At 42.1% G+C, this 26,662-nt stretch overlaps 1 protein-coding gene across 1 annotated transcript in view; it reads left to right on the top strand.

Annotated features, from left to right (window-relative positions):
* LOC108788245 (patatin-like phospholipase domain-containing protein 7) overlaps positions 1–25,209 on the top strand; it is a gene marked incomplete at its 3' end in the record, with an annotated part of 37,359 nt that extends 12,150 nt beyond the window's left edge. The window contains exons 2-7 of the mRNA XM_018557988.1: positions 13,242–13,276; positions 13,917–13,991; positions 15,514–15,601; positions 18,328–18,410; positions 22,017–22,105; positions 25,069–25,209. Coding sequence (XP_018413490.1) covers positions 13,244–13,276; positions 13,917–13,991; positions 15,514–15,601; positions 18,328–18,410; positions 22,017–22,105; positions 25,069–25,209 — 509 coding nt within the window. The remainder of the gene's footprint in view (positions 1–13,241; positions 13,277–13,916; positions 13,992–15,513; positions 15,602–18,327; positions 18,411–22,016; positions 22,106–25,068) is intronic.
* Positions 25,210–26,662: the final 1,453 nt, after the last annotated feature.

The following is a 26,662-nucleotide window of genomic DNA, read 5'->3' as shown; positions in this document are numbered from 1 at the left end:
TTCATTCATAATTGAGGCTATAGTTTACATACCAGGTCCTCAATTATGTACAAACACTCAGCGATCACTGATCGCTGAGTGCTTGTACCCGTTCTCCTCTCTGACACACACTGCCATAGGAGGCTGCAAGAGGAGAGCCCAGCCTCCTGTGACAGCGCTGGCTGTCTCCGCCCCCACACCGCTCTGCTGCACTGTGATAGGCGGCCGAGCGGTGTGGGAGGAAAGACGCCGCCCGCAGCGCGCGCTCGTCCCGCAGCGCTCGGCCGGCTGTCATTTTCTCTCTGATTCCTTTCATCCCTGCTGGGCACTGCTCTGTGTCCCAGCGGGGATGAAAGGAATCACGGCCGCGCCGACAAAACGGCAGGAAAATGTCACTTTCGGCATTTAGCCGAAAGTGCCATTTTCGGCCGGCGCCCCCCCTTCACTTTTCGCCCGGGGCCCGCGCCCCTGCTGCCCCCCCGGTTGTTACGCCACTGTATGGACTTGCCCATTTGTAGTAAATGATGGAGAGAGAGGGCTCCTTCCTCTCTCGCTCTCTCTCGCTCTCTCTCCCGACGTGCCCTGTGTGACGCTGACATCAATCAAATCACTGGGGATCGCTGATGAGAGAGGGGAAAGAGGGCTCTCCAGCATTTACTACAAATGGGCAAGTCCATATATGGTGAATGATGTCACTGGGGATCCCTGCAGACTGGCAAGCATCCGATCAGCAGGGATCTCCAGTGACATCATTCACCATATATGGACTTGCCCATATGTGATAAATTATGAAGAGAGAGCTTCTGACCCGGGACAAGATCTTCTCAATGCACTGCACGCTACACGTGAAGTAGGCGGGGCAGATGGAGAGGAGGAGGGAGGGGATCAAGGGCTGCACAGCAGCGTGTCTGGAAAGCACAGAGGACGGGGAGGTGCAGGTAAGGAGAGAGCTGCGTGCACAAAGTTGCTGCGCATGTCCATATATTTGTGGACGCGCAGCAGCTCTCAAGAATCACTGTCAGTGACGATGATCAGTGGGGAGGATCCCGGCAACATTGTCGGGATCTCTCCTCATTGCGGCGCTTAGCCCCGCCCACATCTTAAAGAAGGGTTTACAGGCTTAGGGTGCATTTTGGCTAATAGGAGTAAATTGCACAATTTACTTATTTAGCCTAAGGAATGCAATAATAAAGAAAATATAGAACCCCATAGTTCTCCTTTAAGGAAAAATTTGTTGTGGCTTTTTTTTTGTTAAATTACTTGCCGTTGTGCTTATTGTAATTAAATGGCTGGACGGAGGATGGTGGGTAGCCAGTATACTGGTTTGTTTTTTCATTTCCAAAAAATTGCAGCAAAAAATCTGATTACCTTGGAGTGTCTACTTTCCAAAAGGGGTCAATTCAGGGATTTTCATACTGTCCTGATAATATTTTTTATTTGCTATGATTTCTAAACGTAAGTAAGAGAAACAGGTTTTGTTTTGTTTTTCCTCGGTCTTCTTAACCTCATATAGTAAAAAAGTGATTATTAAATACCACTAAAAGAAACCTCTATTTGTCCTCTCCCCAAAAAAACTATAGAATCAATTTTGTTAGTGTTGGGTAACAGAGGAATTCTCAGTCAAACTTGCTCAGTGCTGAAAACGGAAAAAATGGCCTGGTAATGAAGGAGGTATAACATGCCGGCACTGAAGTGGTTAATCTGACTTTATTGTTGTATATAGACAACACATCATCACAAAATTGACTCTGCATGGCCTCCACATTTTGCTTCTACTGGTGACCTTACATTAAAGTTGTCCTGACATGAAGTAAATGGAAATCTCCCCAAAAAGGACCAAAGCGTGCCATGCACATTAAGACTTGCCATGTTCAGTCTGCTATTCCCCATTCACATTAAAGGAGAACTATGAGGTGAGTGCTTTTCACTCCCCTCATAGTTCTAGCCGACCTGTGACAATGAAACTGGCACATACTGGCGTTCGCTCACCTCTCGACCCTGTCCCGGCTCTCTACCGTGACAGGGGAGGGGTCGGATTCCCCCCGCTCCGATCCGCCAGCGCTGACTGGCGGAACAGACGGGGAGGGGGCGGGTACAGCTGGCTCTGCCTCTAGATAGTCACGCAGCTGGGCGGATCCAGACATAATTGTCGGGATCCGCTTCAGCTGCGGCGTCTTAGTATAGCTACAGCTCGCGGTATACTGAGCCTAGGGTGACGGTAGGACGCTAGTTTGTGTCCTCCCGTTACCCTAAGGAGAACTATGGGGAAAAGCCTTAACCCCATAGTTCTCCTTTAAACATTATGGGTGGAGGTATCTGACGTGTGGGCTGTTGTATTCCGACAGACTGCACCAGCAAAATGACTATGGAAATCTGTATGCAGTAGCACTGTTATTCCCAGCCAGCAACTGATGCGTGACTCTCCTAACTAGGATACGATATGATACTTCAGGTTATGTTAAACCATTATAAAAAGTGTTTGATAGGTCCAAGGAGCCAGGCCACCAATGTGCCTAAAATATTTACAGCATGTACGCAACTTTCTTGAATCTTTTCAGCTATTAGAAGCACTTTTTCAGGGCTCATCGGATTGCCTACTGCCATCTAAGTGCTCATTCACAATATAACACAGGTAATGAAAACTTGCGTTACCACGTTCCTGGGTAATGTGCTGTGTGTGACAATGAAACTGGCACATACTGGCGTTCGCTCACCTCTCGACCCTGTCCCGGCTCTCTACCGTGACAGGGGAGGGGTCGGATTCCCCCCGCTCCGATCCGCCAGCGCTGACTGGCGGAACAGACGGGGAGGGGGCGGGTACAGCTGGCTCTGCCTCTAGATAGTCACGCAGCTGGGCGGATCCAGACATAATTGTCGGGATCCGCTTCAGCTGCGGCGTCTTAGTATAGCTACAGCTCGCGGTATACTGAGCCTAGGGTGACGGTAGGACGCTAGTTTGTGTCCTCCCGTTACCCTAAGGAGAACTATGGGGAAAAGCCTTAACCCCATAGTTCTCCTTTAAACATTATGGGTGGAGGTATCTGACGTGTGGGCTGTTGTATTCCGACAGACTGCACCAGCAAAATGACTATGGAAATCTGTATGCAGTAGCACTGTTATTCCCAGCCAGCAACTGATGCGTGACTCTCCTAACTAGGATACGATATGATACTTCAGGTTATGTTAAACCATTATAAAAAGTGTTTGATAGGTCCAAGGAGCCAGGCCACCAATGTGCCTAAAATATTTACAGCATGTACGCAACTTTCTTGAATCTTTTCAGCTATTAGAAGCACTTTTTCAGGGCTCATCGGATTGCCTACTGCCATCTAAGTGCTCATTCACAATATAACACAGGTAATGAAAACTTGCGTTACCACGTTCCTGGGTAATGTGCTGTGTGTGTGTGTGCATGTTGCCATTCATTCTTAATCTTAGCTCAACCCACATATCCAGTAAAATCAATGGCACTGTGCTATAGAGCACCACAGCACATGCATGTAAATGCTTTGTGTGTTGTAATACACTACATTGCTAAAAATGCACATTGCAGACACATTCAAAACCAATAGGCTGCCTTTACTCAATGCACACGAAAGCATACGTAAACATGTGCACACTCTGGTTTATTTTATGGCAGTGCAATGGATCTAACTGCAGGGCAACGCACGACAGAGCAGGGACCTAAATGAAGTGTACACATTGTACAGTCCACACAAGGTTTAAAAAAGTAAACCGTCACAGCTCCGACAGGGTGAGATACAACGCACGCTACTGAAGCTATCACAGACCACAAGTCCGTCTGCTGAAACACAGCGTTTCATGGGACAGGCTAGTGTGAATGGGCCCTTAGTGCCGTGAGAAATTTTATCTCCACAGTTGAAGAGTAACTCAACCCATATCTTTGAAATAACAACAAAGGCACCTTTTAGAAATGTTTAGTAATGACAATCTACAAACGGATACTTCTAGATAATTGCAGGCTTTTTATTCTTTGCATACCTTATTTTTCTTTTCCTCCCCATTCTTCTCACAGTGGCCATTTTTACTAAGGGCAGATTACTCCATCTCCCTTTACTTCCTGGAACTCTGGACATGCACATCATCTCAGGGGAGGCAAATGCCTTTCACTGAGATCTCATGAGATTACAGATGAGATTTCCCAGCAATGCTCTGCTGATGTAATCTTCCCAGGATGCACATTACATCTCTAATGCCCAAGAGGACCAGGAAGTGGAATAAAAATATTTGTAAGTAAAAGAAAAATATTTTTAGCTAATGAATGTAAGATGATTTCATATCAGCATGCAGAGCTACGCACTGATGTGATCTTTAGTGAAAGGGGGTAAAAGTTACATTTTTCACCTTACATATTTAATTCCACTGTTGTTCCCTGACAAGTAATGAATGAACTTTTCTCTTAACTAGGGTAAGATATGATAGTTGGGGGAAACAATATTTTACATTGTTTACATCTATGTTTTTTAAATATCCTGCGTTTTTGTTTTTGCTTGCTTTCGTCCACCGTTATGCTTTCAGAGCAGGAAGTTATGTAAACTGTCAGCAGTCTTGTTCAAGACGATGTTGACAGTCTTTTCACAGCTACTGATATCTTGAAGCAGCGGTCATACCTGGCAGCCAGATCTGGGCATCATTTTGTACGCTTGATCCTTCCAGCTCTATGAATTATTCCTCGCACTTTTTCTGGCTTTTACAACAGATCATAAATCTAGGAGGTTTTTTAGAGGATTGTAAAATGGCAATGTGATTGTTTAGTCTATGTAGTGTTTCCCTGTCTAGCTATTTTCTAAAATATGATTACAGGTATTCCTCACTTAACGACCAAGTTCCGTTCCTACGACCAGGTCGTTAAACGGATTGGTCGTTAAGTGAGGAACTCTATACAGTACTGTACTGCATTAGTACAGTACTGTATAGCATTGCCAATGTACAGTACCGAACAGTGTACTGTACATCGGGCAATAAAAATACTTTCCGGGACCCGCAGTAAAGATCGGAGGACACCACTTCCGCCGGCGCCACGATGCGCAAGGTCGGAGGTCGATCGGCGGTCCGTCGTAAGTGCGAGTGGTCGCAAAACAGGTAAGTCAGTAAGCGAGGAACATCTGTATTGCAGAATCAAAGGAAATATCTTCCCTTTGCCAGCAGACGTTTTCCTAATAGAAAGTGTTTGAAGAAGACATTATGATGCATTATTTTAGTAGGGATGCACCGATATATCGGCCGCGGAAACATATCGGCCAAAAATGGCACTTTTGGCTAAATGCCGAAAGTGCCATTTTCCTGCCTATACATCGGCACATCCCAGGTTTCTTTCCTCCCCGCTGGGTGCTGCTCTGTGTCCCAGTGGGGAGGAGACAAAGTGACAGCCGGCCGAGCGCTGCGGGAGGAGAGCGCTGTGAGCGGCCGGTATCTCTCCTCCCACACCGCTCGGCCGCCTATCACAGTGCGGCAGAGTGGTGTGGGGGCTCAGATTGTGCTGTCACAGGAGGCTGAGCTCTCCTCCCTACACCGCTCGCTCAGCCTCCTGTGACATTGTGTGTCAGAGAGGAGAGCGGGCTACATACACTCAGCGATCAGTGATCACTGAGTGTTTGTACATAAATGAGGACCTGGTATGGTTACTATATCCTCAATTATGAATGAATGGGAAGTGATCTACATCACCCCCTGTTCATTCATAGTTGTAGTTATACTAAACATACCATGTTCTCAAGTTATCAATGAACAGGAACACTCATAGAGGATTGCTGTTCATTGATAACTGGGGATACAGAAAAAGAGATTGAGGACTTTGTGTCCTCAATCTCTTTTTCTATTTTAAAAGGGAAAAAACAGGGGTCTGTTTAGACCCCTAATATTTCCCCGAAGCCCCTAGAAGTAAAGTAAAAAATAAAAATATTTAATAAAAAATGAATGAATAAATAAAAATAAATATAAAAAATTTAAAAGCTTTATAAAAATAAATAAAAATAAAATATAAAAAAATTTAGAAAAAATTAAAATAAAAACATTTTCGGTATCGGTTTCGGCCTGACAATTTTTTTAATTTTGGTTTCGTTTCGGTTTTTAAATTTCTATTTCGGTGCACCTCTATTATTTGTAAGCTCTCACGGGCAGGGCCCTACTAACAATTTTTTGCTTTGACTTGTATTGTTACTGTAATGTCTTCCTTCTATTGTAAAGCACTGTGCAAACTGTTGGCGCTATATATAAATCCTTTATCATAATAATAATCATAATTAATCATATCAAAATCAAGCAGTTTTTATTCTGTATTATGCTTCTCCTGGACACTCAGCCCTATATATCTGTTATGGAGGGTCACGTGAAATTGTACAGTCAGTTACAAAAGAGGATCTTTATGGTAAGAGTGGTTAAGATTTGAAATATCCGACCACATGAGGTAAGAATGGCAAAATCTATCACAAAATAAAAATAGTTTGAATGATCTTGTTATTTAAAGTGGAAGTAAGGCTTCAAAAAAGAAGAACCTGCCGATCGGCAGGCTCTCTATGGCAGAAGACACTGTGCTTCTTTCTAGCTGTCAGCAGTTTTTGTTTTCTATTTACTAAGCCAAGCATGCACAGCTTAGCCTACAGACCCAGCACGCCAACATGAAGTAGCTCCTGTGCGCATGTGCAGGAGTTATGTCATTGGGGTCTGGCCGATCAAGTGGCCGAGCAGTCAAAATCTCAAAGAAGACCATGGAGAAAATGGAACCGCATCCTTGCACATTATAACTTAAAGCTCCAAGAGGCTCTTTTTTTTAATACCTTTACTGCCACTTTAATGGTAATTGTTACCTAATGGTATCCTAACTTATAGTTACTAAGCATTTGTTGTTATATATAATCGGGTTGCCCCTGTGGGGGTAAGGAAGTATTTTTTATTTTTTTTTCCCTTTCAGACAAACTTGGCTTTTATTGCCGGAAGGGTTTTTTGTATTGTGTATATTTGTGTATAAGAACTTGGTGAACATTTGTCTTTTTTAACTTAAAGCCCAGCTCCAGCTAAAACTATTTACTTTGTATAGAGCAAGGACAGGTTATATCCTCTGTCAGGTTATATTCCTTTTTCAGGAAATGTCTCCAGTGGGAAAGGGTTAAAGAAGAACTATGGGGTCAGTGTTTTTCCCCATAGTTCTCCTTAGGGTAACGGGAGGACACAAACTAGCGTCCTCCCGTCACCCTAAGCTCAGTATACCGCGAGCTACAGCTCCCTATATACTGAGACGCCGCAGCCGGAGCGGATCACGACTTAGATGACGGGATCCGCCCAGCTGCGTGAGTGACAGCTGGCTCTGCCTATCTAGAGGCAGAGCCAGCTGTACCCGCCCCCTCCCCCGTCCGTTCCGCCAGTCAGCGCTGGCAGATCGGAGCGGGGAGAGGGGAATCCAGCCCCTCCCCCTGCCACGGCAGAGAGCAGTGACAGGATCGAGAGGTGAGGGAACGCCGGTATGTGTTCGCTCACCTCCCGATCTACTGAGCCGACCTGTGACAGTCTCATTGTCACAGGTCGGCTAGAACTATGAGGTGAGTGAAAAGCACTCACCTCATAGTTCTCCTTTAAGATTTCTGACTGGTTTTTATTGACCTCTGTGCTTTTCTGTCTTTTTGATTGCTGCTCCCCCCATTCCTAGTACTGTTGTCTAGACAGATAGGGTGTGAAAGAAGATCTTCCTAATGGAGCCAAAGATAAAAGTAAAAACATGACAGAGACATTAATTCTGCGCAAAACTTTATCCAAAACAAAAAAAAGTCTGGCGTTAGACCTTAACTATGCATCCTTTTTAAGATGATCTGTTTCTGAGAGGGATGGGAAACCTTTTTTTGGGGCTTCGGGTGCCGTTTCGTTCGCAGCCATTGAAAATTGGATTACAACACAACAGGACGGGTGTGAATGGTCCCTCAGATATGTACAAGGAGTACCACAAACCTGATTAGTACTTTCATTTTTAAATCCAGACACTGATATGCTGCGCCAGTCCACCCTGTTCCCTTCTGTCATTAATTGGGAGGGGTCACAAACACAGCCTGAAGTAAATATTTTAGTACAATGAGGCTTCACACACCCACCATTCGGTGTCAAACCCACCTTGAAAGTTTAAATATGATTGTTGATGCAAGAAGCAGAGCGACGAAAGTCACAAAGCTCAGGTATTACACTCCTACGGACCTCTGCGGAGCTGTGTGTGTGCTTATTCTGCAGGGGATTACACAGACCTGAGATTAACAATTGGCTGGCAGCTGCACTGTTTGATGGATAACATTAGTGGCTCACTGAATGCATTTACCTTTTGCATGAAATTGCTTTTAATGACTGTGTATCAATAAGAATGTACATATGAGGATAGCTAGGTTAATAAGAAGCTAGGTTAATAAGAGGAATGTCTATTTCTTTCCTTACTAACTAGCATGCCCCTTATTTAACTTCTGTTCTGCTCTCATTTCTGTCTCCTGTCTCTAATGCTGTCCCTAATATTGACCCCTGACTGCTAGCTGTGGAGTTTTCCTTCCTGTAATGTGTGAACAGCCATATCCACTCATGCCGCCCCAACGCAAGGTAGGTTGCATGCTCATTTCATCTGTCTGATAACATATCAGGTGGTGCCATTGTATATTATGGTTGCTGAAATTTAATTAAAGTCATCGGTCATGTGGAGCAATGCTTTCATAAGGCAGAAGATCCTCAAACCATCTCTGAATTGGTGCTGACACTGTTCTTCCTTCTGGAGGGTGGCTACTTTTGTTCCCCATGGCCCCTGTGTTGTAAAGTAGCCACTGCTCCGAACTCAATCCCGTGATGGACTACAATCTCAATACAAATTATTAAAATAAACATGAGATTGTAGTCCATCATGGGAGTGAGCTTGGAGCAGTGGCTACTTTACAACACAGGCAGAGACCATGGGAAACAAAAGTATCCACCCTCCAGAAGGAAGGACAGTGTCCGCACCAATTCAGAGATGGTTTGAGGAGCTACAGCCGAGTTATACACAAATAAGGTACATTTTGTTAGGGAGCATTTTGGGCGGCAGGCGGTTCGGATCGTGTGGAGCCGCGCGATTGCATCAACGGTCCCCATAGGAATGTATGGGGTTGTCAATGTTGGCGGTTCAGGGCAGACAAATTTGCGCGACTGAATTGCCCTGGTGTGAACGGGGCCTTAATGTGTGGGGGTTAGTATTAGGGATGTACCGATACTAGTATTAGTCTTCCCAGCCAATCGGCACGCAGCTGACCAAACAGCCGGTATCGGTGCATCCCTAATATGTACCATTTTTAAGAAAACATGAGTGAGCAGGCAAAACACATTTCTTTCATTTCTTGTGGGATTCATATTGAACTGTAGGCCATAACAGAATGACACAATCATAAAACAAAACATGTCAACAAATAAAAAAAATGAAATGACCCCTGTTCAAATGTCTGCATACCCTTAGTTCTTCATACTGTGTATTGCCCCCTTTAGCATCAATGAGAGTGTGAAGTCTTTTGTAATAGTTGACTATGAGGCCCCGAATTCTTACAGGTGGGATAGGTGCCCATTTGCCTTGGCAAAATGCCTCTAGGTCATGCAAAGTCTTTGGTCGTCTTGCTTGAACCGCACGTTTGAGATCTCCGCAGAGTGGCTCCATGATATTAAGGTCAGGAGATTGTGATGGCCATTCCAGAACTTTCACCTTTTTCTGCTGTAACCACTGGAGGGTCAACTTGGCCTTGTGCTTAGGGTCATTGTCGGGCTGGAAAGTCCAAGAGCATCCCATGCGCAGCTTTCATGCAGAATAATGCAAATAATCTGCCAGTATTTTCTGATAACATGCTGCATTAATCTTGCCATCAATTATTACAAGATTCCCCGTGCCTTTAGAGCTCACCCCCCCCCCCCCCCCCCCAAAACATCAGTGAGCCACCACTATGCTAAACAGTGGGGATGGCTTTATGCTTTGTTGACCCCTCTGCAAACAGTGCTTATGGTTGTGACCATAAAGCTTTATTTTGGTCTTGTCACTCCAAATTACAGTGTGCTATGAGGTGTGTCAAGGTGTTGTTGAGAATATTGCATGCTTTGTGCAATCATTTTTGCACGGGCACGTTGTATCAAGCTTCAGTTTTTTTTGTTTTGGCCGACAGAAAGCCGCCATAGAAGAGATCTTCCGGTGCGTAAATGCTTGTATCACATGTTTACAGGCATTTCCATTGAAGTCTACGGGGTGAAATTTATGCAACGCAGCTCCAGAAAATGCTCATGTTCCTTTTCTTGCTTCAAGCGACCGAGTGCAAGTGAATAAACAGATGCAAGAGAAAACAATGGGATTCTGATGGTGTGGTGTTGCGATTTAGGGAAATGCGCAAAACCATATGACAAAACACTGGGGTGTGAATGGGGGCTTAGAATGACATGTGAAGACATCATTAGCAGCCTTGTTATGTTCTTTTACTTCTGTCTATTTCTTTGTTCTACAGCTACAGTGTGCTTCTTTTGGCATTGTGGCTTGCATTAAGTATTGTGTAATAAGCTGACAAGTTCCTTCTTCTTCTTTTTTTTTCTTTTTTTTTTTTTTCTTGCTGTATCAAATATTTAGAAAAATATTCTTCAAAGCGAAAAACTGCTAAAATTAGTTGTTTATTACGTTTTTTAACCCTTTCGCTGCCAAGGACGTACGTCGTACGGAGCTACAAAAGTGCTTCCAGCTGGCCAGGTCAGTATGCCATACGGACCTGGCATTTACAGTTCTACTATAAGCTGATGGTCGCTTTAGCGACCATCAGCTTATAGTATAACTGTTCAGCAGACTGTCCCCTTTAAATTAATAGCTGTCATCAGCGGCTCACAAGCCGCTGATGACCGCTATTATCAAAAATACCGGTTTTAAATTGCATAAAATTCAAAAAGGGCTTGGCCAGCTGATTTGAAAAATGTTCCGGAGGGCTTGGCAGCGAAAGGGTTAAAGGCATGTTAAGAGCTTGTGTCCTGTTTGAACCCTCATTGTACCCCCTGGCTCTTCACCTTGCTTATAGGATTTATCAAAAGCAAGAGCAGAGTAACAGTGTAACTATCAAGCTCAGTATAAAGGCTCTTCAAAGAACATAAACTATTAAAATGCTCTGCACTATTCAGTAAATCAAAGCAATGCTTGTGTTCACTATGGGTCCACTGCTTGTAGGTACCATTGTGTATAAAATGCATGGAGGAAACAGTTGGGGAAGAATCATCTTCTATGATTTAAGCTTTGATGGAATTTTTTAAAACAGAGCTTATAATCTCTTAAAAAACTACTATTGCCTTGCCTTATGTGGTACCTAGGCCATCTTCTCCTCATTCACCCAAATTGTAGACAGTTTAAAAAGCAAGATAAGGATAAGTGTCAGGAAAAAAAAATGAGGATTTATGTTCAGTCCTAAAAACAATGAATATCCCCTAATATTATCTAAGCAATGTGCCATTGCTTCCAGTAGGGAGAGATCTGACTTGCTTTCAGGGGAGCTGGAAGAAGATCACTTCAAATCTATGAATTAGGTACTGTGATGGCTTATGAATTAGTAGATTTTAGCCTGGAATGTCATACCCACCTTCCAGAAGATCACACCTAGGCAGTCTTCTCTCTTCCCTATGTATTGACATTGAATAGGCAGTGAAGTTGATGATATTCAAAAAGAAGTACTTTTAACAGTTCCCCTTGCACAATAAATATGAAGATATTATGCTTCAATTGTTTTCGTTTTTAAGCTGAATGAAATTTACAGGACCATCATAAAGCTGAAGCCTCTCATTTTTAAAATACAAGAATTCAAGATGCAACCCTTAATCTCTGCTGTCAGTTACCAAAATGTATTCTAAATACAACTCCGAATTTAAAGGCTGCATATTATCAATTTCGTACACCCCATGTCTCAAATATTGTGGATTCCAGTTTTTCTGGGGAAATATCTCATCCATCTGCGATTCCTGGCCCTCTTGTATCTCAAGTTTCAAAGTTTTTCACCAAGCTGATGTCAAGAGTGGCAGACTACTTGAGGTAAAAGGAGATCCTAGTAGTTTCATCCTTGGAGGGCATAGTCCTAACTGCAACACCCAAGGCTTGTCTGGAAGCCCACAGTGCCCAGGAATGTGACCTCTTAATTTTCTAGGTTGGATTATTAACTGTAAATAAAATCCAATCGTTCTCTTTACAGAGTGTTTTTGCACATCTTTCTGGATTCAGAATAAGAGATGTCTTTTTTGCCCACTAAAAATATAGGGCCAACTGTAATCTTCAAGGATTTGACCTTCATTTAGAATGACCGAGTATTCTTTAGAGAAGCTATGACAATCTTGGGATTTATGACAAGGCATGTCCAGGGTTGCCTGAATATACTGTAACCTGCTATCAGACCTTTCCATAATCAGAATGTCAGCCTCTGAGATGGTAACTCAGAATGCTATGATGTCTACCTTACTCCTCCCACATAGGTGCTCAGGTCCCTGCATTAGTGAAATATCATTAACAAACCTTAGGCAAGGTGTTCTATGGAACAGGAAGTACCCAGTCTCCATCATGATGGCTGCAAGCCTGAGTAGCTGGGGTACAACAGTGGAACAATTGTTCTTCTTTTTAGGCGATGAAGCTTTAGTAGCTGACATCAATGTTCTCCAATTTCAGGCTGAAATGGGCAAATTGGGAAGCTCCCCAAGTATCTCAAACCATTATATCCCATATGAAGAAGTTCTATGATAACCTACCTCTAATGGCTTGCATAAGCAGGCAAGCGGGAGTTTACTGTCAGAGCTCCGGCTGAAATTACAGCGTACCTGACTTGACAGCCGGCTGAGGGCTGAATGGTACAAGTTCGCGGGCCTGTACTTTGAGACCCCTGGTTTACACAGTAGCAGAGGCTGGGCAGAAAAAAAAGGATACACAAGTATGTCAGCCTCACAGCCCACGTGTCTGGAGTTTTAGGTAAAAGGGAATCCTACTAACTATGAAAAACCTCTTTATGGGAAGCAGAAGACAGTTTGGGTTTTTTTAAAACTGTATTAGTTTAAATCTCCCCTCCCCCGAACTTCCCTAACACACAGATAATTATATCAGATCTCATATTCTGGCCAAACTTGCAAACTTTCTTTTGTTAACTCTGGACATTTTTTTTTCTGTCTCTCTTTATAAAAGAGCCTTTGTACTATTAGAGCCATCGACCTTTAATGCAAATGATAATCTAATTTGTATTTATTAACTCGTATGTCTTTGCTTTTCTCAGATATGGGTGAGGACAACAGCAGCAGCTGCTTGGAGGTAAGGCACTCAAATATGATGCTCATACAATACGTGGATGTATATTGAATCACCTGAATGTGAAACATATAGATTGATTTGGGTACTGCAGCCGGTGAGATGTCACAAAATTGTGATAATTTTAATCCTGATCTTCAAATTTAGGCCCCAGCGCTCTGGTCTCTGGAGAAATGTCATATAGGTCATTGTAACTTTCCATGCTTTTGCAGTTATTGTGATGTCCTCTCATCCTAATCCCGTGACCTCCTACCCAAATAACGTCTGCTTCCAGCAGCTGTCGGCTGTATGATATCAGACTCTGTAACAGAAACTGGTCAGTCTGCCAGGTTGGCGGGCAGAAAGAGGGCAGCCCTGCTGCAGAGTAAAATCCTTTCCTAGTACAGCCATTGCAATTAATTGCTGACTCTTATAACAGTGGTGGGAGGTGATTGGACTGCTTGCATGTATGGGAGACGTGGTGCTATACCAAGAGCGGGATGTCCCTGCTGGAGAAATCCTTTCCCATCTTCCTAATATGTTTACAGAGGGGAATATGGATATCAATTCACTTATATCCGAGGTCAATGAATGTATGTGTTTAATCCTTACATATACATCCTGTCTGTGTATGGTTTGTAACCTGTGAGCTTTTTCTTCACAGACTTCCTTTTCTAAGGGCATAGACCTTCACAAAAGAGTGCTCCAGTTTGTGGAAGAAAGAATGCAAACCACCATGGTAAGGCCCCTGTTAAGAATCCAACTACTACCCTGGAGGCTGGTGACAACACTTCTTCCCTAATTTGATGTCCAACCAAGCCACAGATCCCCTTCCCCAAATCTGCCAACCATTGGTATCGTCAACCATACTGTCATGAGTTCCTGTTCCCAGACCAGGGCTTCCTGCCTGTTCTGTTATATATGTTTGAAAATGATGTACAGAAGGCACTACTGCTATATATGCTCATGTACAGTATAGCTGTTTGTGTTACTGTTTGTGGCAGAAGAGCTGATAGTAGGGACAGTGAGGGTGCAGGGGATGCAGAGTAGATCTACACCCAGTTGTCCCTCTGCTTTGACTCTCAGACACCCGATATTAAGGTATCGGGTGTCTGAAAAAGGTTAACCCTTTCATTAATGAATGCCTCTGTAGTAAGGGCATCCATTAATGAATGTTAAAAGCTGATTCTCAGCAGTTAACAGCCCTCTAAAGCAGCAAATAACTCGTCACGTACAGTGTACGTGACAAGTCATTTGGTCTCTTTCTGGCTGGACGTACAGTGTACGTCTCCCGTCACGAAGGGGTTAAATCTATAAGCTTTAACATGTCAAAACTTGTATTTGTATCTGTTTTTATTAAAATAATCCCTGGTGAACCTTGAACATTGAGGTTCTAGTTCTGGCACTTCCTGTTATTGGATGACAACTGTCTACCAGTTGTGCTCCTGATGCAGTTAACAAACTCTGTGCTAACATACACTGAACTGGCATGGGCCACAATTGTCATTATCTTTATATCAATGACGCAGCTGAAAATGACTCCTAACTGCAGTTATAGTTTTAATCATGTTTTTGGGTGTAGGTCACTCTTATTATTTTATTATGAAATAGCTGAACTTTAAGGCAGACTTGATGAAGGCAGTCTGCTGCAAACCTAGCTTTGTGTGTTATAATGAAAAGAGGCCTTCACCTTTTATGTCTGCAGTTCAGGTAACAGCTTGCACGGCACAGCCTGGATAAAAGTGTTCAAAGTTGGTATCCATATAAATCTGTCACGAGAACCAACATTTTTTAACTAGAAAAAGATGCAGCTGGAATTTGTATTTCAGACATTACCTCTATGTGTATTTACTCTTGTTTTTACAAATGGGGACAGTTCTGTGACAATATAGAAGGCTGAAATTGAGCAAACCTAACAGAATCTGCATATCATGGAGAGGTGACAGTGTTCACACAGAGCTCTCCATTACCTGGCTCAGTCACCAGTTGGCATCTTTTCTCTCCCTGTCATAGTTTCTTGCTCTGTTCTGGATCTTACGGTTCTTGTGGCTCCTTTCATTCTGTCACAGAGACATGAGGCAAGAGTAATTTTTCAACACCACTGTAACCTAGGTTTAATAGACAACAGAAATCAAGCAAAGAGAGAGGAGCCCTGACCTGGGAACAGAAACTTGGAGTTTTAAATTTAACAAAAAGTTTGAGTTTTTTGTTTACAGCAGGTTTACAGAATGAGACTGATCTCTGTTCTTTCTTCATTACAGTGGACAGGAATATTGATAGGAGCCGCTGTGGCTCTGTTTATTATTGGAGTCGTTGTGTTCATCGTCTACAAGAGATATAGGCAGTCCAGTGAGTATATTTTCTGCATTATATGGTATTACTTTAAAAGAAACCATTCCAGAAATAAACATTGCTGCTTCTAATGTTAAAAATGCTAGTTACTAGGCTGTCATGATGGCCCTTGTGTCACTCACCTGAAAGAAATATGCAAAGGACTGCTGACATTACTTTGGTTTTCCCGATCTGCACCTTACGTTCCAGGTCATTGACTCAGAAAGTATTGAAGGTAGTGGGTCAGCATAATAAGAAAGCAGCTGGTATCCATAACAGAGTTAGGCAAACCTTGGCCCTCAAGGTATGGTAAAATTACAAATCCCATTATGCATCTGCTTCTGAGAGACATGCCCGGGGCTGTCTGAGTCTTGCAATACCTAATACCTGAAGTTAGTGGGCATTTGCTTCCCAGCAGTGCTGAAGTTCATATATATTTGCTCCCCTTGCACACAACAAAACAGGGAGAGCTCCCATTGCATTATGGTCCTGAGCAGAATAGCCAGGATGCTATGATGTACAATGGATGACTTCATGTGGCAACCCAGTGGTCTACTATGGTGCACTCAGGTGTTGGTAAATAGTAAGCTTGCTCTTTCTAATTGTGGTGTTTGTTATTGCTTCTTAGCTTGCATTCACTCCTGAGATCAGCGTGTTTCAGGCAATTTAGAAGCTATATTTGCTCATTTATCAGGAGCTCCCATTGAAGTTTATGGGACCACAAATGTTTGATTTTGCCCAAAAAAAGGTGCATGCACTTTTTTGAGCTTCAAGTGACAGGCAACACAATGTTTAGATGTAAATGGTGTACGGGCATGGGAATCTTCGTTCGCATTGTTGCACTTCAGGAAACACGGAACAAAACACTCGGATGTGAATAGGAGCTTAAAATACACAAGTGATATATTTTTTCATGCATAGTTTTGCAACTATTGGTGCCAATCACGAGTAAGAGCTCAGGTCCTGTAGTGTAAACTGGCAATCATTCATATTATCCATGTTGGGAGGTGTGTGCAGGGAATCTGGTACATGATTAGAAGGAGCTGTGACAACCCTTCCTTACCTCTACTCCATCCTAGAAAGCAGATGCACCATAGAAAAAGATTATTAATGACTATTCAGTGCAGTTTGTTTGTACTACATGAAGGAATGTGGTCAGAATGCTTACATAAGCAAATGTAGCACAAAACTGACTCTCAGCTTGTGGCTGCTGTGTCCATCAATCTGTAGGTCATGTGACCCTGAGCTCTTGTACAAAGAGCACTATAATCAGAAGTATTTGTACTGTCATAAAAAAAGAGCTTATCTGTGATACCTCCCTGCTACTGGGAGCAGTACATTTATAGTACATTGTGTGACTGATAAGATTACATAGTTTCTGAGGAAGCTCAATAAAATCACAGTCTTACCTATCAGGCGCTTCAACTTGTAGTAGCTATTAAACAGAATAATAACATACTATATTAAAAATGTGTCAGTCATTTATGAACAGAACCTGAAAACTAGCTCAGTCATGAAGGGGTTAATACAATGCACAAAGGGCATGAGTTTGTTTCCATTATCCGTTATGTATAGCCTCAGTTCTCCTGAGTAGTGTTATCATTCCTATAATAATGTAAGACCTGATTCACACCACTGCAGCTGCATTATCAAATTTCTATGCATTTTCTTTAATATCCTCCATGCATGATGATGCAACAAACAACAACAAAATAATAAGAAAAGTTTGGGAAAAGGACACCACTCCTATTCGTATGCCCAGACTCAATGGTCCCGTCCAAAAGCCGTGTGCTGGCCAACAGAGGCACGCCACAGGCGTCACCAGTAGTCCAATGTATGTAGAGTCTCACTCAACAAACTTTTTATATCACTCGGCTGTAGATCCTCAAATCATCTCTGAATTGGTGCTGCCACTGTCCTTCCTTCTGGAGGGTGGCTACTTTTGTTCCCCATGGTCCCTGTGTGTGTTGTAAAGTAGCCGCTGCTCCAAGATCACTCCTGTCATGGACTACAATCTCGCTTTTAATTTACTCATTTGTATTGAAGTCATAAAGCGCGAGTGAGGTTGGAGTTGTGGTTACTTTACAACACATACAAGGACCATGGGGAACAAACGTAGCCACCCTCCAGAAGGAAGGACAGTGTCGGCACCAATTCAGAGATGATTTGAGGATCTAGAGCCGAGTGATACACAAATAAGATGCATTTGTGTTAATAGTTAGTGTACTTGAATGCATTTTAAGGATTAACTCCTGGGTTTAGTGTCACTTTAAGGTATCTTATGAAGCTCTGGCTAATAGAGCCCCATTACTTTTATCAGTTAAATTCAGACCATTATGCCTTAAGCCAGCACTATGTGTGTGGTAGCTGTAAAGTGGTTGGGTTGTGCGAGAGTTTACTTGCAGTGATTTTACTGAACTGCTGAATAATGTTTCTCACAGCACTGTAACAAATGTCATAGAGGCATAAAGAGTCCCAACTAGACATTTAAAATGACACCCACAATACACTAAACCCTTAATTACTAAAATGATAGCATCTGCCTCTCTTACCTTCTTCCTCCTCAGCTTTGTTCATCACTAAATTGCAGGTGTGCTTTAGAATTACACAATGCAGGAGCTTGTCGTGTCCCATACAAAGTGCAGGCTTTATGTGGTAAATAAGGAGCTTTGTTGTGCTTCGTTGTATTATTGTACGTGGTCTTATGAAATTGGCACCTCTCTGCTCTGTTTTCCTATTTACAGAACAGCAGCAACCAGAGGTACCTCGTTACCGTTTTCGAAAGAGGGACAAAGTGATGTTTTATGGCCGGAAGATTATGAGAAAGGTGAGACTACTGTGTATAAAATAAAGTGCAGGAGTGTCACGTTTGGATAACATAACTCAATAAGGGGCCCTATTAGTCCTACTGCAGGCTGGCCAGAATACTGTTATGGAACATCTTAAGGCCCATTCACACTATGCTGGTCCATTGTGATACGTTTAATTCACATGATTTGGGTTAAAGTGACACTAAACTCAGGCATTACATTTTTAAACTGCATTCAAGTACCTTAACTATTAACAAAAATGTATCTTATTTGTGCATCACTCATCTCTAGATCCTCAAATCATCTCTATACTGGTGCTGACACTGTCCTTCTTTCTGTAGGGTGGCTACTTGTGTTCCCCATGGTTCCTGTGTGTGTTGTAAAGTAGTCACCACTCCAAGCTCACCCCTGTGATAGGCTATACCTTCAATACAAATTGGTAAACTAACCCAAAGATTGTAGCCCACCACAGGAGCGAGCTTGGAGCAGTGGCTACATTCCAACACACCCAAGGACCATGGGGAACAAAAGTTGCCACCCTCCAGAAGGAAGGGAGGAATGATTTAAGGATCTGTAACCAAGTGATACAGAAATAAGTAAAATTTGTATTAATAGTTAAACTTAAATGCAGTTTTAGGATTGAATTCCTGAGTTTAGTGTTGCTTTAAGGCAGGTCATTTATTTGAATGGGCTGCCATTGCATCAATAAGGTCTGAAAATTGCTCCTGCAGTATTTTTTTTTTAATGCCGTGCACCATGCATGATAGTGAGTAACTGTACATTGTGGTGGGCTGTATTGCAGGTGCATTGTGGAATTGCATTGGGGTGCCATTCTAAATTCAAAGGTGTGTTAGTGCAACATGCTGGTGCAAACAGGCTCTTAGCAATCAGCAGGACATAATCAGCATAAAAGAAAAAAAAAAAAGTGGAAAACAAAAACTAAAGTGAGGAAAGGAGTTTTAGAAAGGATTGGGACCTTATTTGGCCTTAGACTGGCTACAAGGAAGTATTATGTGGGGCAAAAAAGGCCAGTGCTGCATGTCTGATTTGATGGTAATTACGATGAAAGGCCAAATTATTTCCTGAAATATTTCAATAGAAACCTGTGCTAAACAGCAGTAAACTTAAATAAATTGATTTCTCAGACTGACAGACCATTGAACACTCAACATGAAAACTATTACATATGTTGCACAGGAATATTACATAACAAGCTGTGTTTCCTGCATGGTGATTAAATGGCAGGGCTGAACACCTAGAATGAGGCTTGGGTGGAACCCAGTAAGGAGGACACTTCTGGCTGTGGCTTATATCCCTGAGCTATGCTGTCTGGCAGCTGTTGCTCATTTTAAAAGGAACCTACCTTTACCAAAATATAGAAGTCATTGCTGACTTGTTTTTTTATTTTGCTTCCTCTATGGTAACTTGCATGTGCAAATCAGATGCCAGAAGACTTTATATGCAAATGTTTATTCTGAGTTAGTCACTCACTGGATAATTAAAGTGACATTACACCCTCAGATTTTTTGACATAAAACAATACTTTAATGTGTGCCTTACTGTAATCCATGGTAGTTTCCCTTCTCTTTGCAGCTCTTCCTTTTAAATCCTTATCTCTTCTCATGCTTGGGGAGAACTTCCCTTGGCAGCTGAGTGCCTCTTCCTGTAGTGCTGGCTCAGGTTGCAAACCTACACACAGACACCATGTATCCATTTCAGAGACAAGGCAGTCTGCTGCAAGACAGAAGTTCTGTCCAGCATGAGAACAGATACGGATTTAAAAGGAAGAGCAGCAAAGAGAAGGGAAACAACCATGGATTACAGTAAGGCGCACATTACAGTATTGGTTTATGTTAAAACATCTTAGGGTTTAATGTCACTTTAAGTCAATTTAAACCCAACTCCAGCCAAAGCTCTTTTAGATTTGGAGTAAGGAAGGTTATAATCTCTGTAAAGCTGTGGTTGCTGTGTGTTCGCCCATTTTGGAGATTGTCTCTTACTCATGTAGAACAGGAAGTAGGGAAAGATCTCCACACTTCCTGTATACAAGTATTTGCTTCTATAGGCAACAGTTGCTATTTTGGAGAGCACAGTTCTTTGAATATATGTGTATCATCAGAATCTTTTATGGAGAGGGTGCTCTGAGACGGTTTAAGAATTGGTCTGCTATACATAATCTCTTCATGTGTTTATCTGCTGCTGCTGCTTGGTGATAGTTATAGCTCACGCAGGAGTAATATTGACACTAAAAGCCTTTCATTGCACTGCTGGGATTTGGCTGACAGAGAAGTAAGTACTCTTCTTACTTTGACTTACAGAGTTCGGAAACACTATGCGATTTGCAGATTGTCCGACATGTTCTGCTTTATAATGTGCTTTCTGCACAACCGTAAATAAATGGAAATACATTTTAAAATCAACTGTGTCATAAAAATAAACTCCAAAATAGGTTTTCCTAAAAAAGAAGAAACAAAATACTTATCTTTCCCACTGCCCATGCTGCTGAAAACAATAATGAAAATAAATCAAAGTCTATAGAAACCAACACTTTCTGCAGTGTCGATCTCCTGCGTCCTGCAATGAGCTCAGTTGTTCCTGCCACTGACTGGCATGTCCTTTAGTAATGGCCGAGGTCCATTTTGTATCTGTGGCCAAGTCTGATCATATATCTTTGCTCCAGTTTGTATCTGTGCACTTGTATGTTTCTCTGTCTGACTTTTTTGAAATATTTCTTAAGCTGAACTCCAGGATAAATGTGCAGATGGAATACATATAGGCAGCACATGGCATAGTGGTTAGCACTTCTGCCTTGCAGCACTGGGGGTCCATGGTTCAAACTGTTCTCCCTATGCTTGTGGGGGTTTCCTCTGGGTACTCCAGTTTCCTCCCACACTCCAAAAACATGCCGGTAGGTTAATTGGCTCCTGTCTAAATAAGCCACTGATCACACACACACACACACACACACACACACACACACACGTGTATGTGAGATAGGGACCTTAGGTTGTAAGCTCCTTGAGGCCACAGACTAATGTGAATGTGCAGTATGTAAAGCACTGCATAAAATGTTGGAGCTATATAAATACATGTAATATATGGGTGCTGTTTTAACTGCCAAAGGCTTTTTATTTGTGTCTATACATTTCTGATATTTACACAGCTATGACACAGAGCACACCGTTGTCTGGCCTGGGAAAAGACCTTATTTTTCTCTTCAGTTTAGTTAAAAGTTACAGGTCTTGTCCCTCCCCCAGCCTGTGACTGGACAGTGAAGGTAGAAGCAGCTGGTCAATGAACTCATTGCTCTGTCACACTGCTCCGCATGCTCCTTGCACTGCAGCCAAACTGATTGGGTTCTTATGTTGCTTCTCCCTTGTGCAGTCTAAGCTCTGCTGAAAAGGACCTGCAAGAGGCGGAATCTATCAAATTCAGTTACTTACACCATTTAGATTTGAATAATACATTTAGGGACATATTATTAAATACAGAGTTGCATTAATTTGTCTCATTTATATCTGCCTGGAGTTCAGCTTTAGTATTCTGCCATTTCTTGTGTATGAAGCTGTTGCTGCCTTGTGGTTGACACAGGACGATTAAATGCTACGTATTATACTTTGCAGGTCACAACGCTGCCCAACACTTTGGTAGGGAATACAGTTTCAAGAACCAGAGTAAGAAAAAAAGTGAAAGTCTTCACACTAGCTAAAAGGTAAGTAGATGTGAAAATGAAACATTTTGTATGAAAATTACGCAATGCCTGTGAATTGTGATCAGACAAATTGATACAGATTACTGAATTTTACAACCTGATTCCTTGTCTCATTTATTTATTTGTTTTACTCCTTTTACACCTTTATTTTACTACATGTTTGTCTGTTATTGCTCAAGTAACTATGTCTTATAGATGATCATTTAGTTGATTTTTAAATTTGTTCTGGATTATAGCTATTATTGCGACAATTTAAACCCTCATTAATATTTGCAAATAGATAGGGGAATGTCACACTTTTAATGCTGTCACTGGTAACAACTTGTTTGAAATGGCAGAGAGAAATACTCCTTTCCACAGTGTGGAATAAGTGAAGTGTTGCTCTGTCACTGACTGAAGTACTGCGGAATCTCCATTGACATCAGTGACATCTCCCTCATCTTGCCAGTGAGAGAGTGACACTGGGGAAAAAAATGGTATTTCCCTTCCCTGCACATCGATCCTGATGCTGGTGAGTTGTCCAGGATGTGCAGTAATATTCTATACAAATTCATAAGGCTACCTCCTGAAATTTTCCAATCTCATGAATCTGTTCCGTTATTTTTTTGCAGATCAGGAATTGGTGTGATGCATTAAAGGAGAAGTCTTAGGAGAGTACAATATACTCTTCCCAATACTTAGAGCCAGCATGTTATAGCTGCAGCTCCTCACAAGACAGCTCTAAGTAATGGGAAAAGTATTTCTCATTCTATTTTCTCTATAGATTGAGATCTGGGCAATCATGTGACCACTGATCACTCAGTTCCTGGTCTACTCCCTGCAGAGAGCGGTGGCTGCCAGTCACTGGTCCCCGCAGGGATTCCCCCTTTCCTCTCTGTTCCTCTCGTGCTCACTGGAGGGTCAGACAGAGGAGAGGGGGTCACAGCTGAGTCTGGTCCTAGAGAGGTAGAGCCAGCTGTCAATAAGGCAGCTGGGTGGATCTCGACAATATTTTCAGGATCTTTCCTGGTTGCAGCGCGGTTCTGCTCTGTCAGCATATAGTAGCAGTAACCTCCTTTATGCTGACTTTGGATCACAGGAGTACATTATTGAATTAACCCATGTGGCCCAAAAGACTTAAAGCCAGAAACATACGGTTCTGCTTTAGTTCTCTTGTAAAGCGAAGCAAGGCCCCAGTTGTGATAGTAAGAGGAATCTTTAATGTGTACTATAATCCTGGGGAGGTATACTGCACTTTGAAAGATAATTTTAACATTTAAAGAGTCAATCCACCCTAAACAGACTATGACCACTTAAGGTGTGACCTGCCGTCTCCATTCAATCATATGGCATATTCATACTCCAAGTACAAATTCTCCATTGGGTTGAATGAAGAGTGTGTCGTGCATACACAGGCCCAGCAAAGAAGATTTTGACAAGATTGGTTTAGAGTAGACATAAGCACACTGGTCCCGGGGACAGTTATCATTAGAGGCATTTTTTGAGTGTAGCATACACTACACTGCCCATGCTCTAGACGGCATAATGTAAATGAAGACACTGGAGAAAACAACATTGGTATGTTTGAATAAGAATTTAATAACATTTATTGAATATTTCTAACTTGGACTTCCTTTGGGAAATGGTTAAATGAGTGAATTCTATAATAATATCACAATGTCCCGTGCAAAAACAAATATAATAAACAAATCCAATAAGCATGCAGCAAGTGCAGGATTGTGAAGAAAATACAATACAGTGTATCAATTTTTAAACAATGTTCCAAAATAGTATGAACCTATTCTTGACATCACATCAGTACATACAAAGTTAATAAACTCTTTCTGCGCATTCAATAAAGTGTTCTGTAATCCAGTGTCCACAGCCGAATAACAAAGACTGCAAATACACCAGCACACTAGGGGTTAATGCCGCTCTCTCTGTGCATCTTGTGCAGTTTTTCTTTTCAGTTCTCAATAAAGTTCGGTTCAGTAAAGTGTTCCATAATCCCCAACCAAATAAGAGAAAGTGCCAATACACCAGCACAATAGGAGTTAATGCCACTCTCTCTGTGTATCCTGTACAATTTTCTCTTCAGTCCTCCACCAACCTCTGTGAATCCACACACCCAGCAGGGGAAAAGGCTCACCTTAAGACCCCGTTGTTTGTCGCGCGGTTTCTGCGCGATATCGCTCTATGTAGTTTGTCTAATGCATTTCAATGGAGCTGTTCACATCTCACAGCTCAATGTTGCCTGTAGCTCGTCGCTCAAGCTTGCCACTCGTACATGACCCTCTTTTTGCCGGATGTCGCGCGATTCGGCCCCAATAGACTCAAATGGTGTCACGCAAAGTTATGCATTACCGGTGATATCACGCTACAGAAGGGTCACGTTTGCACAGCAATATCGAAGGAAAGAATGATGTCACATCAAGACCGCTGTTGATTGGTTACAGCCCAATGTAGCAGCATCCCTCCCATAAGTCGCGCTACGTAGCGCGATAAAATGTGCACTGTCACTCAATATCGCGCATTGTAGCTCAATGCCGCTCAGCACGGAATAGTGCGGAAAAACGTGCGATTCACCATGTCGCTCAGTGTGAACGGGGTCTCACATGAGACCCAAGTGAGAGGTCTATGCACGCAGGTCCCTTTAACTAGCGGTGGGACTTCTGCAATCAGGGATATACCACTCTTTTAATATATCCTCTCACCGCGGTCATATATCATGTATAAAAGAAAATAAATATACCATAGTGCATACCATACATAAACTAGTCAAGCGCTTTATTTAAAATGTTACTCACAAAAGTATTCCATGCATCAGCATTACAAGAAAGTTTGAAACGAATCCTGGCAGTCTCAATCTCCTCACACCTCCACGGCTCTGCTCACTCCAGCATCGGGTAGCTCCGCCCTACGTAGCTAAATGAGCAAGTTTAACTATTTATATCAGTAACTACTTTTCTGTATCACGGTTTCAGGATACTTCGTTTTAAGAAGGAATATCCAACCTTGCAGAAGAAAGAACCTCCCCCCTCTCTACTGGAAGCAGATCTCACAGAGTTTGATGTTAAAAATTCTCACTTGCCATCAGAAGTTCTTTACATGTTAAAGAATGTGCGGTAAGTGTCCATACGAGTTTTAAAAAAATGCTGCGGGAAGACTGTGTGGACTTTGCAGTAGTGCTGCTGAAAGACATCTTTGTGACATTTAAGACCAAAATGTCTTCTTTTCATCATTGGGGACATTGGGAAAATCGTGAATTGTATCTTTATAAATGTAAAGTGCAATTCAAGCCAAAACCTAACGTTTGCTTTGGATGGAGCATAGAGGGATTAAAACCACTGTCAGGTTTTTTTTGCTGTATGTGTCTCCATTTGGGAGATTCGCCACCTCTATATATCCTGGTGACCATTATCACTGAAAGAAAATCCCGAATTTTGTGTTGTCACCAGAACAGGAATAGATGGAAAATCTTCCAATGGAGACACTAGTTCTGGTGACCCTCTGACCAGCAGGAATTTCCCTTTTTGGAGGCATTTCCTTTCAATTCCTGTTGTGGCTATTAAACAGGAAGTGAAGGGAACTCTTCCCCAATGGCACAAAGATAGCAAAACAAAAAAGCTGACGGGTTATAACCCTCCCTTACTCTATCCAAAACAAAAAAAAGTTTTGGCTTCAGTTCTACTTTAACTGTAACTGTAATGCAGCTATGAAAACATCCATTGCCCATGTGTACTTAGCCTTAGTCTTAGAGAATCTTGGACATCGCCCACAGTCTTCTGGTAGCTATGGAGAGAGCTATAAATGTAATCCATTTGTTGCAATGGACAGTCTTATTAGCTTAAATAAAATACTAGCTTATTATAAAATATGTAATATATTCTTTATGTATTATATGTTTAAGTAAAATAATATTGACTTTATTTTCAAATATTTTAAGTCAGGTGAATATGAAATATTGTAAATACTTTAATATCTATCAGGTGATGGGTGCTTGTCTGGTATTCCAAAAGGTCAGATTGCTGGTTTACTTCTAAGCTGTGACTACAGACCTGAAACGGGGATTGTAGGTTACACAAACACACAAAGCTGAATCACTCGATCAGGCTCCCCCCCCCTTCTCCTCTTTAGGAAGGACATCACCATCTTCATTCTGCAAGAGTAGTCAGCGAGTGCAGAGCTAGTGCTGGGCTTTCTTATGAGACAGCCTGACATGTATTTGACACATCTTGAGAACATCCTGGAATAAATTACTTGCAAAATACAAATTTTATACAATTTTGTTTAACAGAAACATCAGATTATAAATACACACTACAAAAAATGTATATCTGATCCCAAACCACAGTAGTTTCTCCTGCAGTTATCTGTCTGGATTGTGTGTAAGAAACACTCCACTGTTCCAATCCACTGAAGGGCATGATGGGAGAATGGGTCACTGTAACTTTTAACTTTTTCCTAAATATAGGCCTCACTCTGCTCATCGACAGAGTAGAAGAGGCTGGGCACTGCTGATGCCACAGTTAGCACGGAGGGCAATGATCTAGAGAAGGATGCTTATTTGTGGGTTCA

This window comes from Nanorana parkeri, unplaced genomic scaffold (genome assembly GCF_000935625.1).
Source record: "Nanorana parkeri isolate BGI_ZX_2015 unplaced genomic scaffold, ASM93562v1 scaffold315, whole genome shotgun sequence".
Lineage (NCBI taxonomy): Eukaryota > Metazoa > Chordata > Amphibia > Anura > Dicroglossidae > Nanorana > Nanorana parkeri.
The sequence above is the reverse complement of the archived record's forward strand: the minus strand, read 5'-3'. Positions and strand labels throughout refer to the sequence as shown.